This window comes from Manis pentadactyla, chromosome 8 (assembly GCF_030020395.1).
Source record: "Manis pentadactyla isolate mManPen7 chromosome 8, mManPen7.hap1, whole genome shotgun sequence".
In the NCBI taxonomy this organism is placed as follows: Eukaryota; Metazoa; Chordata; class Mammalia; order Pholidota; family Manidae; genus Manis; species Manis pentadactyla.
Genome location: NC_080026.1, coordinates 105,745,514 through 105,766,393, shown reverse-complemented (window position 1 = coordinate 105,766,393; position 20,880 = coordinate 105,745,514). Strand labels below are relative to the sequence as shown.

Below are 20,880 nucleotides of genomic sequence, written 5' to 3'. Positions count from 1 at the left end.
TCATACATGGCCAGAGAAATAAAGCCTGCAAAAAATACACACAAAAACTGATTATTTTGGAGATGGGAAATGGATTATTTAAGAAAACTGTTTCTGCTTTTGTGTACTTCTTCATATATTTTAATAGGTGTTATGAACTGAACTGAATTGTGTCCTAAAAGTTAAATGTTGAAGCCCTAACTCCCAGTACCTCAAAATATGACAGTATCTGGAGAGAAGACCCTTAAAGAGGTAATGAAGTTAAAATGGGTCATGAGGGTGGGTCTAATCCAATTAGACTGGTGTCCCTATAAGAGGAGGTTAGTATACAGACAGACACCAGATGCCATGCACACGGACTGAGGGATGCTGTGAGGTCACAGTGAGAGGGCAGCCACGTGCAAGCCGAGAGAGGCTTCAGAAGAAACCAAGCCTGCTGACATCGTGATCTTAAACTTCCAGCGTCCAGAGCTGTGAGAAACCTGATTTCTGTTGTATAAGCCCCTCGTCCTGTGTGTTTTGTTTGGCAGCCTGAGCCAACTAAGGCAGAGTGACCACGTGTTCCTTGCATAATGGAGAAGAGAAACAAGAAAAGAACAAAATGTAGGGGACACAGCAAGTGTGTAGACTCAGAGGTTGGCAGTTTGAGTGTGGTTGTGGGAGGAGGTACGTACTCAAAATGAGCAGCGGGTCAGCATCCCTGGGAGCTTGTAGAAATGAAGAATCTCAAACTCCAGCCCAGACCCATGGAATCGGAATCTGCACTTTATTACCAAGAGCCTGGTGACTCCAATGCATATCAAAGTTTGAGAAGCAATGTGCAGAAGTGCTAGACAGGTGCTCCCTGAGATGCCAAAGCGAAGCTAATTCACAAAAAGCCAACAACTCTGGCCTATGTTCAGGATTCGCCATCTCCCCCTGCTCTGCAGTGACACCCACCTCCAGTTCCCGACACTGGACTTCCACTAGGCCCAGACTCCCACCTTGGCCCACACATACCTCAACCACACCCAACCCTCCCTCCTCTCTGCCCTCTCCATATTTCAATCCCTGTTTTAAAGATGCCAGAGGCACAGTGGGTGCTTTTGGGGAAGGGATATGTGGGCATAAGCACGACACCACTGCCCTGACAGCAGCAGCGGTGGGAGAGGCTGTGCTTCATAAACGATGTTGTCGATACCTCAGATTTAAGGATAATGTATAAGAAAAAACCTCTTTTGAAATGTGCTTAAGCAGTGTTCAGATTTCTTATTTTAACTTTGTAATATGAAAAATTGTAATTTATGAGTTGAAATTGAGAATTCAAGGGATTCTGCCTCTTATTTTAACTTTGTAATATGAAAAAGAGAGAGATGTATAATGAACTCCACGGCAGCTTCCACTTAGCTACAATAATAATGAACATCTTTGACAATTTTATCTCACCTCGTTTTAAAGCCTTGAGTGGAATGATTCTTTGAGCAGTTACTGCTGAGCTGTTGTTTTCGACAACTGCAATACGAAGAAATATGAGATCTTCAAAGTGAACCCGGAAGAGAAACTGTTCGTTCCACATGGGGTTCAGAGTATTTCGATGGATGGGCTTTGTGCGGAAATGGCAGCTGTCCGGGGGCATGCCCAGGACATCAACTTCAATACACGGGCTTCCTGTGCTGTTACTTGGGCACACATTTTGGCCAGAGACAATCTGAAGGGGGAAAAAAGGATCAAAGTCACTGAAGATGCAAAAGAAACAAAGACAACCTTGGCACTCACTGCTTCCCTTCTCAAAGAAGCACTCTGGAATGGATGAGGTAAATGATTAATAAAGTAGCTAAAAAAAGAAAAAGAAAGAAAAGAAGTGATTGTAATCAGGTAATCTCAGGGTTGGAATCACGTGAAAGCCTATCTACCTAACTCTACCCTTTCCACTGTCACAATGTTCAAATAACTTCCAAAACCAAGCAGTTAAGATGAATTTCTGTTTCTCAGGAAGGTAAGAGAAAAGGCCTTATGCAATATAACCACAAATGTGTTACTGACATTCTGTTCAAAATGTTTTAGGTGTATATTTTATAACTTCAAAACCTTTTTCTTGAAGAGTTCAGTTTTGGAGCAAGTCACAGGGTGACGTTAGGGATTAATTCACGGTCTTCTGTAAACAGATGAAACTGTATTCGAGTCTAGCTAAAATGGTCAAATAGAAAAGGGGCTCCTGCCTTAGTCGTAGGGAAAGAGACAAGCAGTTTGGGTGGCAGGAAAATCTGTGATGGGCTTTCCCAGGGGCTGGGGTGCTTGCTGTGAGCAGAGCAGACGCTGGTGCCATTCTTCCTTTGGAGGGAAACAGACAAGATCTAAGGATGGACAGAAGATCTAAGGATGGACAGAAGAGATAACTTAATCCCTCCCCATCTCTCCTATCACCCATCCAGTGGGGTTTTTTTCTCTGTCAGCTAAGAGGGAGTGAAAGAACAGGGAAATAAAGTTGACTGATGAAGTTACCGGGGTTTAGTTGTTAAGGGCGGTCTGTGGAGTTTTGACAATTAGTTAATTAGGCAATAAAAGGAATAAGGAAAAACCCAGGAATGACAGAGGCCACACTGTAAGGAGGGAAGATATTTAACTGATATCAATGTCTATTTGTCTGATCTTATAAGAGCTTGTTAGAATTTAAGATGCCCTGCTCTAGCAAAGAGCTCAGCTTTTATGGGATATGCTCACAGTTATGACTCTTGGGGCCCTGGATGACAGAATTACCACTAACAGTACATAGGTGAAGCAGGGACCTCATAATTCCACCTACTGGGCTCTGGCAAATATAGTGTCTGGTGACAGCATACCTAACCCACAGCCACTGCTTTCTGACAGGTAAAGAAATTCTCTTGGGAACTAAATCTACACGAATAAAATTGTGACATGAGAACTTTGTAATGCCTTGAATTTAAAACCACTTCACACTCAGGAAGGCTTAAACAACTTACTGTATTCTGACTATAGGGGTCATACTTACAGTTAAAGAATAGACGGTAGGCTCCATGTTGTCCAGGTCTCTTTCCAAGGGAGAGAACTTCTGATACATGGGACAGTTCTTGTCCCACAAAACTGGGGGTTTCAAAACATAACCACAGCCACCATTGGCCTCAAACATGGCAGCATTTAAATGTAAGGGGAGATCTGCAAAACAAAGTCAATATTGCTTGTTATTTTGTCACTTAAGTGTCATTTTATAAATTTACTTTAGAGTTGAAAAGAACTTTGTGACAATTTTCCCTAAGCTTAAGCATGAAGAAGAGATAACCATTCATCCATTGCATAAATTGAGTATCTACTATGTGTCAGGTTGTTAGGCACCAGAGATACAGCAGGTAATAAGACTTCATGAAGCTTATGGTCTATGGGATATGCCAGTGTTCCCACCCAACTCACATTCTGCTACTTAAAAACAACTCCATCTGCAAAAAAATATTACAACATCCATCTAAAAAAATACTTGAAGCACCTCATTTTTATACTGAAGTTTAAAGAAAGCAATAACAGCGTTTTCTTATCCCCAAATGCCTAACCATGTAGCCAATTACATGACCAATTCTTGCTTTTTCCAAAGATAAAAATTTTAACAATCCAAGAAAGACTACAGGAATTGTCTTTCCCTTGAATTCTCAATTTCAACTCATAAATTACAATACCTCTTTTCAAGAGTTGAAGTTCAATATGAAAAAAATCATTATCACATGTGATACACATCATCCCCTCAATCATAAACTCTGGGAACTCGCACAATGGCTTCCAGTCTTTTGCAGCCAAATTTTATTTGGCACAGTTCTTTGATGAACGATTGGATTCCTGCCATGTTTTGGACTCTTATATACTCAAATGTTCATCTGATGGTACAAGTCTGTAAAAAAAGTTGCCCAAATGAACAAAAAGTTTCTGAGACACACCTGACAAACGTTCCCTCTAATAGATTCCTTCCATGTGCAGAGTGAACTTTGCTTTAGGGACCTACATCAAGAAAAAGTGTGGTAAGCACCACGGAGCAATGAGAAGTTGGCCTCCACTTGTCTCGTGTGTAAAATTTTTCCACGTACAAGGAGTTGGCCAGGATTGTGTGCAGAGATTCCTGAGTCTCCTTACCCACAAAATTAGTGCACTGACCCCACTTCTCAGGCACCTTCCACTCCTGATGTGACTGATTCATTGAGGCCAATTATCTTGGCTGCAGTGGGAGAAATTTCTCTCCCCAGGCTACTCCATGTTGATGGAACAGAGATGGGGTAGGATGACTAAGAAAGTGAAGCAAAGTAACTCACAGAGTTGGTAATGTGCAATGCATATATATTACTTAACAAGATGATAGCAGCTTACTGCACTCTTACTGTGTACTAGGCCTCACTCCAAGGACTTTATATGTCTCAGTTTCTCCCAATAACCCATGAGGTAAATTCCTTTGGTATTCTCATTTTTACAGATGAAGTGGAGGCACAAGAAGTGAAAATACCCAAGGCCCATAGCTGCTAAGTGGTAGATGCTAGGGTTCAAACCCAGACAACCTGACCCATAGTTCTAATCTAAACTACTGAGCCATATATTGTACATCTCACAGGTTGTCATAAAGATAAGTGACCTAATGTGCAAAAGTCCCTACTCCAGCATTTGGCACATAAGGTGCTTGATAAACAGTAGCTATTAAATTATGATTATCATGTCAACACCCATTTGGGCTTAAAGTCTGATTTCATTGCACTGTGTCTATTCTTGTAGCTTTCCAAAACTATAAAGCACTTTTTCTTAACTAAAATCTCATTTGGTGATCCAATAAACAAAACAGACCCATCTGAGGCTGCTGAGTTTGGAATCAAGATAGAACCTTAAATCTAGCCCTCCTGCTGTCCCCTAGGGGCAGCACTTCTTCTGTCCCAGAACTTCATCTAGGGCAGTTGTTTTAAAGCCCGCTGTTCCGACCAAGTGAAAGAGTGTAACCCCACCAACACTCTCAGTCAATGCATGTGATGGCAGATCAAGCATTTCATTGTCTTTATGGTCTTCTAGTCATTTAGGAACCCTGTATTATGTAGACACCATTCTCAAGAATTATCCCTTTATTTTAGGGCTGGAAAAGTCATCATAGTGTGACAATCATTCAAGAAAGCATAATAAATATTAATCAAAGTTTTTCTTTTGACTGGGGCTGTATGCCTACATACTTGTAGGTCCTGGTACCTAAGGCAAGAATTGTCTGCCCCAGATGGACAGAACTTTGAGCGGCTGTTGCCAGGAATAACCAGGGTCTGCATACCAGGCTCAAGTCAGTTTCCAAACTCAAGATTTGGTTTTTATTGAGTGTACACCTGGGCTACTCCTGGTTCCAGATCACTTCAGACCTTCTCAGAGTTAATAGAGCTAAGAGAAATCCTGGGAAAAGATGACCCTAAGTCCATGGACACCCCTTGGGGGCATCAGAGTCACCTGAAACTCCAAAAGTGGTCAGGCAGATGATCCATGGAACCTATTGGAGGCAAGAGGAGCACTGGGACGCAGTTCTCTGTATTTGGTTGGGATGTTTCATGGAAAATAAGCACTCCCAAACCTAGGGACTCCTTTCAAAGATTAAAAAAGTAACAGTGGCCATGTTGACTTATCTATTTGGACTTGCAATTCACAGATAAGAGATCTGGACCAAAAAACAGTAACTGCATGTCCAGATTGCAGTGGGCTGGTAGGGACAATCTATTCCAGCTCAGAACAGAGTGCATTTGTTGAGCATCTACTGAGTGCAAGGTATTGACTAGGCTCTAACCCCCAGTTTGCAGAAATGAAGAGTATTTTTACAGATGAACATACTGAAACTGAATTAGTTCGTGCCTTGTCCAGCTTGGGTAGATGTTTAATCGCTGCTGGCTTCACTGAATCAGGAGAGGTTTATGGCAGCACTCCCTCTTGGGTTGGAAAATTATGTAGAGAAACTTGAGGATGAACCACACAGTACAGCCATCTGCCTCCCCTGAATGTGGCAGCATGGACATGCACTCTTGGCATGATTTGGGAGAGGCAGAGCCTTCACAGGTGAGCGGAGGCAAAGCTGCAACCTCAGTGTGTGCTGGAAGACAGTGGGGTGGCCCAAGGAGGAGCAATTCCTGTGTCCCCTTCAGATGCGGCTCCCTTTGCCATCTGTGGAGCCAGTGTGTCTGTACTGGCCTCAATACTTCAGGAGAAAGAGCACATCCAAAACCAAATGCATTCCCATTTCCTTGAGAAAAACATTTTGCTAGTTATTTCAGTTTATTTAAAGTATTTCAGTATCATATAATATCCACGGGCGCCAGTGGCCATAGAGCTAAGCATAGGGCCAGAGATGTGAACCCACAAGCCACTTGGGACAGACTGAAAAGAAATTTTTACAACTATGAAAATATTTCATTATTATTTCCACTTTTGAGTCCAAATCACACTGTTTTCATAAGTTATCAAAAACACTTAACGATAGTTAATGTTTGTGGAATGCTTTCTATGTGCCAAACACTTTGCTAAGTATAACTATGGTTCTTCACCTGCATTATCTTAGTTAATTTCAACTGAAAGAAGCAAACATAACAAGGGCCAAAAACTTAACTGTTATCTCTAACCATATGTCTGCAGGGTCAGCCACAATGGGCAATGTTGGTGCAAGTGCCAGGTGGCTAGCTGATCCCAGAGCTAAGCTGTGGTTTGACCCTGGCTGGAAACAGAGCTATGCAATGGCTGATGGGTCAGCAGGGTTAGTGAGGACTGGATTCAGTTCACGTGAGAGAAATGCAGAGGCCACTTGACTGTTCACAGGAGAGACTGTGAGGTGTTAGGAAATATCTGCCCCAAAAGATGATTAAAAACTGGACAGAGCCCTACCAAGAGAAGTTTTGTGTTTAAAAAAGTGTTTTAAAAAGAGGGCAGGAACAAGAGACTATTAGAGGACCCTTCAAGGTTCTTTCTATCACTGTAGCTCTGGAACATCAAGGGCACAGTTCAGTATCAAATTCACAACTGCTTCCTGTCATCTGTATTTTTATCCTCAGATATGGTGTGCCCCAGTCTGTAATCTTGCCCCTTTAAAAAAATATTGTTGCTGAACTATGTTCACTGAAATATAAGACCCAAAGGAGAAAGGAGAGGAGGCACGCATTTGAGTGAAGCAGGTCCATTACCATCTGTCTGGTAGTTGAGAGCCACGAGCTGTATCCCGTGGAGCCAGAACATGAGGGGGTTGGGGTTGGAAGAATCGATGCGAGTGGCAGCTGGGTAAGTCCTCAGCAGCTGGCAGGCGGTGTGCTGGATCAGTTTCTGAGAATACCTGCGACACAGACGTTTGGCGGCATTTTCATTCAGTGATGAGATATGGTAACATTTGGGAGTTCTAATGATAGCGCTGAGGGATGTGGTTGGGTTGAGAGGGATAGAAGATTCCTCCCAGGCCTGCCGCATTCCTTCATAGGAACCTAAACCCCCAAAAGATTAGCCTCAGATTAGTGCAGAAATTTTTAAATATTTGAGAAAGATAAACCTAAAAGTGAATAATCATAACACATAACATATCAGAATACATCTTGTGTGTTACTAGTGAGTTAGTTCAACACCTTGAAACAAGATAATAGCTATTGAGTTTTAAAATGAGTGTGGCAACATCTATTTAAATGTCTGAAAGTCTTCTGCATGAGTATCTCATTTGTCCTGTGAATATATTTGCCAATACACAACAAAATATGTTTAACGGTGTTCACTCTGCATTGTTTTTTCTAGCAAAAAAACAAAAACAATTCAGGAAGCAACCCAAACATTCTCTCAATGAGGAAGTGGTTAAATAAATGACAGTATATCTACACAGTGGAATATCACAGAGGCATTAAGGAGAATAAGGTAGATATATGTATAGAAAGCTATGTAACAAGTTATACCAAGTGTAAAAGTTATACAAGTCTCCCTGATTTCAAACTACATGACAAAGCTATGGTAATCAAAACAGTATGGTACTGGTATAAAAACAAGACACATAGATCAATGGAACAGAAATAGAGTGCCAAGAAATAAACCTGCATATATATGGTCAATTAATTTATGGCACAGGGGCCAAGAATATACAGTGGAGAAAGGACAGTCTGCTCAATAAAAGGAAAATTGGACAGCTACCTGTGAAAGAATGAAACTTGATCACTATCTTACACCATATACAAAAATTAACCCCAAATGGATTAAAGACTTGAATGGAAGACATGAAGCCATAAAACTCCTAGATGTATATAGGTGGTAAGCTCTTTAACATCAGTCTCAGCAGTGATTTTTTAAATCTGACAACAAAACCAAAAATAAGTGGTATTACATTAAACTAAAAAGCTTCTGTACAGTGAAGGGAACCATTAAAATGAAAAGGCAACCTACTGAATGGGAGAAAATATTTGCAACTCATATATTTGATAAGGGGTTAATATCCAAAATATATAAAGAATTCACACAACTCCCTAAAAAGAAAACAAAACATTCTAATTAAAAAATGGGCAGAGGACCTAAACAGACGTTTTCCAAAGAAGACATAGAGATGGCCGACAGGCACATGAGAAGACATTCAACATTACTAATTATCAGGAAAATGCAAATCAAACCACAATGAGGTATCACCTCATACCTGTTAGAATAACTATTATCAAAATGACAAGAAATAACAAGTGTTGGAGAGGGTGTGGAGAAAAGGGAATGCATTGTTTCTGTGAATGCAAATTGGTGTAGCCAATATGGAAAACAGTATGGAGGTTCCTCAAAAAATTAAGGATAAAACTTCCATATGATTCAGCTATACCACTTCTGGTATTTATCAAAAGAAAATGAAAACACTAATTTGAAAAGACATATGCACCCTGATGTTCACTGCAGCATTATTTACAATAGCCAGAATATGCAAGCAACTTAAATGACTATTGATGGATGAATAAAGAAGAGGTAGTCATCTATCTATCTATCTATCTATCTATCTATCTATCTATCTATCTATCTATCTATCTATCTATATTTGTCATCTATTTTACTCAGTCATAAAGAAGGAAACCCATGCATTTGCCACAAGATGGATTTAGCATTATGCTAAATAGAGTAAGTCAGACAAAGAAAAATACCTTATGATTTCACTAATATGTGGAATCTAAAAATAAAACAAATGAATAAACAAAACAAAACTCATAGATACAGAGAACTAATTAGTGGTTGCCAGCAGGAAAGAGGGTGGGCAAAATGGGCTACAGGGGTTAATTGTATGGGGACAGACTGTACCTAGACTTATCGTAGGTATCACTTATAGTGTATACAAAAATTGAATTACTATGTTGTACACCTGAAACTACTATAATGTTGTATACCAATTTTACCTAAAAAAAGTTATATAAGTTATGTTCAATTATATTCCATTTGGATTATCTTAAAAAGAATCTTATTTTTCTTGAACAAAGCACAATAAGTTTAACAGTGGTTACCTCTGGGGAGTAGAACTGGGACATTGAGAGTGGAAAGGAATTTTAATAAAACTCTGAGTTGAGTTTTTAACTATGAGAATTTATTACTTTTATAATAAAAAGTAATTAGAAATAAAATGGATATATCTTCTGGAGACATAATGGTGAAGAGCACAGTTCCAAGAAACACTAAAATGTTCCAAAGTGGCTCCAATTTTTACTTTTGATGCAAACACTTTTAAAACATCTTCAGCAAAATGCTATTTTTTAGAAAGTTAAGAGCATAAATTTTTAATTTTTAAAATATTTATAACATGCTCATAATGTGAACATTCATGAAGATAAAAAAGAATTAAAAAGTTCAAGGGACTTGCTTAGACAGTAAAATATTGGAATCATCCAGCATGCAGAATTAAACAAAGATATTGTAAGGTGACTTTACTTTTTCCAGATGCTTTGTTAAATGATGCTGTCTCCCCAGGGCTCATTCTGCCCTGATTGTTGCCAAAAATGGACTTCCTGCTTTTTCTTTCTTTTCCTCTGCTAGAGCCAGATGCATTTAGAGTTGACAGGCCTGTTCCCATAAAATGAAAATAAATAAGCCAAAAACTACAAGCAAGGGAACTCAACATTTTCCATCCCTGTTAATGTTTATTTTGAAGTCTTACTACTCCCTTGCAGCCTAGTACAGAAGACCTACTAGCGTTCAGCACTGTTAAGAATAGCATTGCAGGAAATTTAACAGTTTTTATCTCTGTACGCAAATGTGACAAGACCTGCATCATTATTACAGAATGACCACTTGACTGGGCACCAGAAAGATTTTGAAAAATTGCATGATAAGAAACTGCCCCACTCAACATTTAATTATCAGAATCTAGTTACTTAATTTGTAGAGATAAAAGAAAGGTTAAGAGGCTGAGATTTAGCATATCGTCTAGGTTCAATTCCTGCCATGATGAACTTTGACTTAACATCTACCTTCTCTGTTCCTCAGTTTCCTTATCTACAAAATGGGTGTAGTAATAGGAACTCACAGGTTAGTCTGAAGATTAAATGGGAAATATAATAATAATGATGTTTTATAGCTTTTCTTTCTCACTCCTGGATCCAACCACTCCCTGGATTCTTCCTGCCTGGCACAGTGCCTGGTACACAGTGGGAACTTTGTTAGACACTTGCTGAGTGAGGAAATGAATGCACACCATGCAGACCTGGCTCCAGAGCAGGAAGAGTGATTTAAAGGTGTCAGTGAAAACAGAGTTCCCTTCAAACCATTCCCGCTGTTTATAGTTGTGCCATTAGATAGTGATTCCTTCAGCTGAACTGCATTTTGGGGGTCCTCTTTCAGATAAAATTCATCTTTCGAGAACATCATCAATGAAGATAGGATCAAGTAGTGTTTAATGAGCATAGACTTAAGGGTTTAAGCCTGGTTCCTAGCACTGTGACCTCACACAAGTTGTCTGACCTCTCTGCATCACTCCTTCCTCATCTGTAAGTGGGGTATCGTTAGGATTGAATGAGATGATGTATATACACATGTTTAGTGGAGTGTGTTGTTTTAGAGAAAGTGCTCATAGCAGCACTACAGAAAGTTCACAGCAGCCGTGGGGCTTCTAAAATTTTTTTTTTCTTTTAAGTATCTCTAACTGCAGATGCACTTATTTGGACTTGAGTTCTCATAGTTTATCTTAAAATTCTGTGTGAATTTTGCCCTCTACACAGTGATATAACAATGGATTTTCTCTAAAGTAAAATCCATGGGGGACCAGAGTCGGGAGCTGTCTGTATTCATTCTCTGGCTGTATTCGGGCTGTGTTCACATCCTGGCGTATGTCTATATATCCCATGGATATGTGGGCCTTTCTGTGAAAAGCCTGGCTGTTCTCTTGGGATGGGGTGAGGAAGCTAAAAAACAAGGCGAAGGAATCTGGAAAGGCCCAGAAAAGTAACTGAAGGAACAACAAAGAACCTTCATTTGCCCTGTTGGCCCATTTACCAATGACAATGGCTAATGACCATTTCCAGAGAGCCAACTATATTCTAGATTGTGTGCTAATCTCATTATGTACTTCATTGCTAGTTTTTACAGCAACCTGCAAGTTAGGACTGTTATGCTGCTTTTATAGGTAAAGAATCTGAAGTGCAGAGAAGTTACATAACTATCTTAGTCCAGGTCACAGAGGAGTCGAGTCTTCTGAGGCAGGTTTGTGATCTTGGGGAAATTACTTCTGGGAAAGGTGGTCTACATGACTTTTGTGGTGCCCCATGGCACTGAAAATTTTTTGTATGTGGCTCCTTGGAAGGCCCTTGGGAAGGTAAAAGGTGAGATGCATTGGAATTGATAATGTAGCAGAACTGAAATTAATAGTAGAAAAAGGGACATTTTATGGTATTTCCTCATGGGCATCAAAACAAATCAAAAGACCAAAAAATATTTAGAAGGTATAATAAAGATTCCAGCAACACAATATTGACATTTTGAGAGAGGAAATAAATTTGGGGAAACAAAAATGTGAGAAACTTCAATTATTAAAAAGAAATATTAAAATACAGTATAGTTATCAAAAATGTGTACTGTATAAACACTTTTTAAGAACAGTATACCTGGAATTTTAAAAACAAGCCAAAAAACCCTTAGTTTAGCATCAAGCCAGAAGCTGTATCAAATGGTCTTTTGACTCTCCTGCAATTCTCTAAAGGTACAGAAACTTCATCTTTCACAGTGATTTCAAGTATCTTTGGTAATTTGTGCTCTTTATTTAGTGCTTGAGAAGAAAAGACAAAGCCATCAGAATGGTTTGGGTGTAGTGTCAGCTGCATTTACAAAGGACAAGAGATACAGTGGGTGAATTCTTAGAGTGGTCCTCACACTTCTTCCTGTGATAAAGGACATGCAGGCCATTAGGCTCTTTGACAGGAAAAGGATTTTATCCCATCATAAGAATAAGTTTACCAGCTGCAAATATGATCAAATTATACTTATGTGATAAAGTCACCATCTATGAAACTAAACTGAAATGGTTAGATTCTTGCATTTCTTTGAAACCTTTGCTTGCTGGTTATTAATTCATATCCCCCTCAACAGAATTTGCTAGCAGATAATCAGTAGCAGCTGCCAAAAACTTAAAAAGCAGTTTGTGGGAGAAAACTTAAAATTGAGAACGTTTTATCTATGACTTTTCCCCTCTGCTATATGAAAAGACCGCTAGTAACATAATTTTTAAATAGCCCAATATTTTTGCCCTGTTTGCATGGCAGAGTGTGAGAACTGGTGCTTAAGATAAGCTTCTAGAAGCCAGGACCTGCATTCAGATCATCTTGAAAAAAAATGAGGGTTGGTATTTTTAATTCCCCTCTGTAATCCAAGTTTACATACCCTGTTTACTAACATTTAGATGGATGCCCCACTTCTAGATGCTTCACTGTCTCAGAGATCTTGTGCAAGGGAATCCTTTTTCTTAATATGAGGACATAAATTTTTCTCACTTCCAAATATTTTGGATTCTCCTGTTTGCCCTCCACCTCCTGCTGGGACACTCAGTTGAATGAGCTCATTTGATAGCATACCCTAACAAGAAAGGCAGGTCATGAAATGGTTAAGGGCAAGATTCTGGAGATAGACAGGTTCAGAATTATAGTTCTACCATTTATTAACTGAAATGCACATTTTTTAGGGGAAACAGTTCATCAGCTTAAGTTCACTGTCATTCTAGAAATGGCCAGCTGGGGAAACTCTCTTCCACTGAAAGTGTGTCCCTGGTCCTTGTGGTTTGGGTGAAGATTTGCTACATAGCCCAGGGTTGGGGCAAGTGACATAGGCCTAAGATAGTTAGAGCACTGCATGCCCTTGGCCACAGTTCAGGGACAGGCAAATAACCCAATAAAAAATAATAAAACTGCTGCTGAAAGTTCTGGAAGAGACTCTTACACTGAAGAGGAATCTAGAAATATATAGAGCTAGGCTGCTGCAGCTGCCTTGCAACCACAAAGGGAACAGGTCCAACACAGTGGAGGCAGAATGAAAAGCGGGAAAAGAAAAAGACCTGGATCAAGCTATACCTGACACTTGTATTCCTTCATTTTCCAATACAGGAGCCAATAAATTTCCTCTTTCCTTAAGTCAATTTCTGCCACTTTCAAACAAAAGAGTCTTAACTGATACACTCACTCTGAAACCTTGGGCCAATTACTTCATGTTACCCAGACTTTGTTTTATTTAAAATGGGAATACATCTATCCACCTCAGAGAATTATTATAGTCAGTATGATGATATATGTAAAATACCTAGCACAAATTCTGGTATTTAAGTGCCTAATAAATTTTAGCCATGAGATGTTATAGATATTATTATCATTATTATTAGCTATTATGAAAAGATATATATAATCTGGGAAATGAAGATTTATGGTATTTTCATCATGAGCATCAAAGCAAATAATAAAAATAATGATAAATATTTAGAAAGTATTGTAACAATCATTTTGGCACTGCAATTTAGTTATTTTGGAGAGCATTCATAATGCTCAATTAAATAAATAGTTTATTTTTATCTTTTGGTATCTTTAAATGTTATAAATGATATTGCCTTCTCTTACCTGGAAATTTTACTGCTTGGCAATAGATAACAAGGTCAGAAAGCTCAGGTGCAATCTGTCTGCTTTCCTTTTTATTCTGAGGAAGATAAAATTCTTCTCCCAGTTCCATGTCATAAACCTATCAAGGAAAAAATGATACCAGTTTACCTGGAAGGTATATCCAGCCCACCTCTGAATCCCTAAAGCTCTATCTGCTTCTCTCGTGTCATCAGTGTGATTCACCTTGCTCTACATTCATGTATATACAAGTAATAATGCCTTTCCCAGAGTAAAATATTTCTGAGAGCAAGGGATGAGTCTAACTCATCTATCATTTTTAGCTCAGGGCATAGATCAGCATCTTAAATGTGGAATGGTCAATGCATATTTGTTGAATGAATAGATGACTGAGTATGTATTTTCTGTGGTTCAAGTTTTTGACATATTTTATTATTTTGTTCTCCAATAATGTCATTGCAACTACATCTACAGATTTGCTGACAGTCTACATACTGTGAGGCACTTGAGGGTAAAGTCTGGGTATCATTTATCTTTCTATTCCCTGGGTCATTCCTCTACTAACACTTCATACTCTGGGCCCTGTTTATTTTCTTGGTCATCCTAAAAACCTTTAAAACTAGCAGTTCCTTGAATGTGCCAGACTATTCTCTTGGTCTGAATATCCTGTTTTGTGTGCTTGGCCAGATTTCCTCCTCCAACATCATCTTCCCTGATGCTCTGATAACACTGTGTAATCACTGCTGTTTGTGCTTATCTACAGGTGCTCTTTACATGTTCCTCTCCATCACCAAACCACCTCCTGTGCCACCCGCACACAGTACACCTCAGCAGGTATTGGCGGGATGGAACCAGTGACTAACCTTCTACAAATGGCAGGTGGGTGTCTCATATCATCACCATGCAGGCTTTGGAATCTAAGGGAAAGTGAGGGGAAAGGGGAAGGGAAGGATAGGGAGGAAGTGAAATGCCATCTGAAGCTGACATGAGTGTCATGGGCCAAGTGTAATTTAACAGAAACCATTCACCTACCTTTCCTTTGTTGCAAGCAGAGTTATCTGCTTTCTTTATCCTCTTGGGGATTTCTTCATTATACTCAAACTGAAGCTTGTCATTACATGATTTATTTTCAGGTCTGTCTTCTAGAATGTTGTCTGTAAATGAGTTGGCAGGCTTCAGCAAACAAGAACCAAATGCTTCACTTAAGGGCTATGACTACATCATTGCAAGAATATCCAGATATTTTTGCTTATCTGTTAAGTCTGAGGTTCTGGCTATATGTTACCAAAATGATGGCTTGAAGTATAATTTTTTAAATATGTTAAATGATGAGTTTATTTTTGCTGGTAAGGATTAATTTACAAGTAGGTTTGGTATCATATAGACATAATCTATATGTGAAGGCACATTTTCATATAGATGAGGGGAACTGTGCAAACATTATGAAAGATATCCTGTCAAGAAGCTGTCAGCACTCAAGTTTGGGAAGGATTTGGTGGCTGAAGCACTTCTAGATGGTGCATACAAGAATTAATCATTTTTACTTTAAAACGAAGCTATTAACTTCTTTAACCTCTAGAAATGTCTAAACTAGGGGAAAAAAAGACATTGTTATTTCCAATGCAATATTCACAATTTTACTTAATTGGAAAGTAAAGTTTTCATAATTTTTGATTTATGAAATTTATGAAAATCTTAAGGATAGGAATTAAAATATATCTAAAGATATCTAAAGTATGACAGCTAATCTTAGCTCTTATTTTGGTATTTCTATTTGAAATGACCTTAAAGGTGTTAGAGGGATATCATGATTATGTTCTTTCAAAATGAAAAACAAGACAGCCCATTTCTCATTCAAAATTAACTATCTCATCAGACTAAAAATACTTAGACCAAAATATCCTTATACCAAATCAGGGCCATGCAGGCTGCCAACAAGTAAATGAGATTAATAATTTTATTACATTTTTATTCTTATGAATGTCACAACTTCATGCTAATCAGGCCTAAGAAACTGAAAACAGAATGCTGACGTTCATGCAGTTAAAATGCGCCGTTCAAATGGTTTTACCTTCCTGACTGTTAGGAGCAGGAGAAGCAGTAAGGACATCTGCTACAGAAAAACAGAAGCAGAAAGGGGATAAAAGTTAAGGAAAATTAGGACAGAAAGCCAGATAAATTAAACCAAGGTGTGAAGCAAAACATAAATAACAACAGCTTAGAGTACAAGATAAATGAAACAAGAACTCTCCCATTGATTTAATATTGACTATTAAGGGATATAAGGGCTGGAAATAAAATAAATGCAACCATTGTTAATGTTAATCATGCTGCCACATTCACATTACATACTCTCAGTTACTGTCATAATACTCTCAATCATACATTATGTCGAATGGACAGAAATTGATTAATTTGTTAGAATCACGCAGTCATTGCCAATGCAAATTCATATCTGTACTCTAGTGCATGCTCAAGGCTAGTCAAGATAAACAGCAAGTGCAAAAAATTAATCTATATTTATTTAACAAAATTTAAATTAAATAAATATTCATTAAGAACTTATTGGCCAAAAGAGTAGCAGTTTCCGAAATATATGAGCCTTGTTTGTGACTTCCTTTAGATTTTTCTGGAGGTAACTTTGTACCTAGAAATAATCACATTTTTACAACCAAAAGAGACTTTAGATTAATTCTCTCATTTTATAGATACGAAAACTGAGGACTAGAGCTGTCAACTAAAGAAACTGGGCTACCCAGATTCTAAAGAGGGGTTCTTAACCTGGGATGCCTGCCAGGACCTCAGAAGGCCTGTGAAACTCTGCAAAGGCATGCAGAATTTTGAGAGCATGTTCATTTCTCTGAGGGGACTGGTCACAGCTTCCCTCTTATTCTCAAAGGAACCCATCATTAGAAGAAGTTTAGAATCCTCTGAGATCTCTGTACGAAGCTGGAAATCATTCTGCCCATAGCAGGCAGGTTTCTATTTTCTTTTTGTCTCAGCTGGAGAATGTGAAGATGGAAGAGGAATGAATACACACAGTTGAGTGAGTTACCACATACCACAACCAAAAGTGCAAGACGGACAGGGCATTTGCCAGTAGCATAAGGAAACCTTAATAGAACAAGCCCGAACCAGTGATGGCATAATTACAAGGCCTGTTGAGAAATAGCCAAAGGAATCTTTCAATGAAATGGGAAATAAGCATATGATGGGAGTGGACTTTAGGTGTCACAGATCATAGATATTAGTGCTAGAAGGGAGAATATCAGCCAACGCTTAACAGGACCTTTTCATCACATATCTGTGGGACCTAAGGCCTGGAGTGGAGATAGGACAGTGACTCAAGGTCTCATGACTCATTGGAGCAGAACTGGTGGGGCCCCCTTTCCATGTACGTACCATCCTAGCACATGGAGGTTTTTAAAAAGCATGGCACTATCTTAGATATTAAGCAGGGTAGGGCTTAACTTCTACTCTCCTAACCAAAAATAAATCAGAAAGATTCTTCCTCTACCTGTTCATTTTGTTACTTGCATATCAAAACTCCTATAACAATAAAACAAATAATTAAGAAAAGCCTCCTCCTTCTTGTGCTCAAAAGGACAGAAAAAACACAGGATTAATTTATGATAGAGAATGAATTTATCTTCAGGTGGACTAACTTCTTAAAGGGGCAAATGACATCTGGATTGGTTGACTTCTTAAGTGTAGCTTTCACCTCTTATTTGAAAAAATTTGTTCTTTGAGGAGGTAGCAGCATGGCTGTAATTGAGATCCATGGGGAAGAATAAGTCAATATAAAAATATTCATGTTCCTATAACTTTTCAGGAATAGGACACAAGAAATTTTCTTGACTCCCTTGCATTTCTCTCTCTTTCTACCTCCCCATTAGGGAATATACTTCTTGTATTATCTAATGGGATTTCAGGTAAAATAAACTGGCTTCTAGTTGATGGTATGAAGTAATCAACAGCCATATTACTAAGGACAAGTATATTGGCTAGTGTTGTATTTGGGGGCATAAAGAGTCTGGATTGTAACTGCTGGCCATGATGGAGGCTAATGGAATGGAACATGACTAGGGGACAGTCATGGAGCATGAGAAGCAGATATTTGAAGGAGGGTGGCTTGATTGTTTTAATGCCAGTGGTAAATGGTTGTTGATCTGGGTAAATCTGCATATTAGCAAAACAATTATCCTACATAGTAGTAATATATTCTACATCTATATTGTTTATATAAATAGGAACTTTGGCATTTTTTCATTACTACATTGCTGTTTGTCAGAAGTTGCTAAAATGAAACTACCTACCATCAGCAATAGTACCCAGAAAGCATTTTGCAATCTATAACACATGACACTAATTTAGTGAGAACAAAACACACCTAAAAAACTGAATTTTTATGTAGGAAGAATCCTTTGCCTGTAATGTAGATAACGTTATTCATGTGACTTTTTGTATTGTGCCATTAGCCATCACTCATGTTTTGTCCCTTTGTTGGGACCAGAAGGAAATATCTTTTTGGTTTAGTAATGTGAGAATGAGGAAAAGGGGAAGGAAAGTGGTGCTTTTTCTATTCTATACTCCTAGAAAGCAGGGGTAAAAGTGGTGAGAGGCAGGAGCACAGTAGCACAGAACCATGGTGCTGCCCTCCACCCCACTGGTGGTGCAGGAGAGAGAAAAGATTCAGCCACCAGCTATAATTCCTGCCAAGAGCATCAGCCATACCAAAACCTGAAAGGGTGAGAATGGGGTCTCCCTGCTTTAATCCCACTTCTTCCTTTAGAAACCCACCAGGAAAGACTCCTGTGTTCCTTCCCACACCCTACTCTTCTTTCCTTAAGTGGTGGCCATAGTGGCTAACAGAATCCTTTGCTTTGCTTGGTCTTCCTTGCTAAGTAATGGATGGGAACAGAAACTCTTGGACAGTATCATAGCAATCCCTATTGTTGCCTATAGAGTGCCAGATTTATTTTTTTGGGGGGAAAAAAAGACAACAGAAAATCATCCAGACATTTCCCTGTGCATGGCATAGGGTTCTTACCATCAGAGAGGGATTCATAGTCGTAATCATATTCGTCCTCCTCATCTTCCTCTTCCTCATTATTAGCAGGTGGTGGGGTGCCAGTCCCCCCATTATAGGCCTGAGCTTGCAGGGATGCTAACTGATGAGCCTGCAAGATAACAATAATTAAAGACTGCAGACACTAAGCTACTGAACTGCCATTTACTGCCTTCAAAAATGACCAACTGCTGCTTCCCACACTCTTAATAAGTGGCTTAACCTATTTTGATTCATTTGGGAAAGGAAACAAAATCTAGATTCTCTTAAAGTACAATGTCAATACTTGGGTGAATGTTAACATCCCTACAGAAGACTCTAGGAGCTTTAAAAATGAATCACAAGGAGTCAGTGTGTAGTGCCCAGCCACCCAGGTTCCCTTGGGCAAATCCTCTGGGAGAAACTTCAGTGCTTCAGAGAACCACCACTAGTTCCAAATGATGAAGAAGTGAGTCAGTCCATCAATTTTGGGAAAGTAAATCTCTGCTAAGAAACTTTTTTTTTCTTTTAAAAATAATATCAAAGCTTTTGACCTTGAGAAAAATGTTAGAATCCCTATGGACAATGAGACCAAAAGAATAGTTGTTTGTTTAAATAAAGTTTTTTCAACAGACTTCATCTGAACCATCAGTCAGATTAACAAAATAGACTTGGAAACTTCTGAAAGGATGTGTGCTATCAGGAAGGCCATGTGCCTCTGTATTCAGCTAGAATTACTATGAGGTGATATCAAAGGACATAAGAGTCAATATAGGTCTGGGAACCTAGTATAAGGAAATAATTGGAAACACAGGAAAAGTTACTTACATGAATTAAAAATAGGAAACAACCTTAAAGTCTAACAATAGAGAAATGGGGTCAGTAAACTACAGTGTATCTGTTTGAGAGAATGAGACTTGAAAAATAATTCTGATATGTATTTAGTGAATAAAGGGTACAGAATTGTGTGTGTGTACATATGTATATATATAAATGTATATATGTGTAAATGTATGCATATGTAAATTTATATGTAAACATACATATAATTCTGTATCCCTTGTTCAATTTCTATATCTCTGTCTATATATAATGATGTAATTATATAAAATGATATGCATAAGAACACTCTATTAAATAATACACCAGGGATTCTTGCCCTGTTTTTTGTAGCACTTAGACAGTCTGGTGAGGTAGAACCCCTCTCACAATGACATTTTTTTTTTTTTTTTAATAATTATTTTTTATTGAAGGGTAGTTGACACACAGTATTACATTACATGAGTTTCAAGTGTACAACACAGTGGTAGAACATTTATATACATAATTCTAGGTTCCAGCTATCACCCTATCAGGCTGTTACAATATCTTGACTATATTCCTTATGCTATACATTACATCCTGGTTACTTATTTATTTTACCATTGGAAGTCTGTCCTTTTTTTTTTTTTTTTTTTCACAATGACATTTTAAATGCATAAAATAAAATATGTAAGATTACAAAGAGAAAAAAGAATGTTGAGTATAGTTATCAAATGTTAACACAAATTTATGCTGTAGGAATAAATGTTTAACATAGAAAAAGTATATAATGATAGATCAAGTAAAATTTTGAAACAGTGATGAGCATAAATAATTCTTGGAGATAGAAGCAACAACTGTGATGTAATATGAAAAACTATAATTTCTATTGGTGATGAAGACATAGGTACTGCCAATGTTACTGTGCTTTCTTCCCTACATCGACAATCAGAGGGAATCCTAAATTTCAGCTAGAATTTAGTGAAAATGAAGATGTAATATTTTTCT

The 20,880-nt window shown here is 38.3% G+C and overlaps 1 protein-coding gene across 4 annotated transcripts in view; it reads right to left on the bottom strand.

Moving 5' to 3' along the window:
- Positions 1-20,880, bottom strand: part of PLCE1 (phospholipase C epsilon 1) — a 323,016-nt gene that overhangs the window by 16,614 nt on the left and 285,522 nt on the right. For 2 of the 4 annotated variants that reach the window (XM_036886335.2, XM_036886337.2), the window contains exons 20-27: positions 19,075-19,204; positions 16,096-16,137; positions 15,057-15,178; positions 14,028-14,145; positions 9,868-9,999; positions 7,137-7,427; positions 2,969-3,132; positions 1,405-1,666 (exon numbers count right to left, since the gene is read on the bottom strand). In XM_036886335.2, coding sequence (XP_036742230.2) covers positions 1,405-1,666; positions 2,969-3,132; positions 7,137-7,427; positions 9,868-9,999; positions 14,028-14,145; positions 15,057-15,178; positions 16,096-16,137; positions 19,075-19,204 — 1,261 coding nt within the window. The remainder of the gene's footprint in view (positions 1-1,404; positions 1,667-2,968; positions 3,133-7,136; positions 7,428-9,867; positions 10,000-14,027; positions 14,146-15,056; positions 15,179-16,095; positions 16,138-19,074; positions 19,205-20,880) is intronic. The other 2 variants (XM_036886338.2, XM_036886336.2) reach the window with 1 other exon arrangement.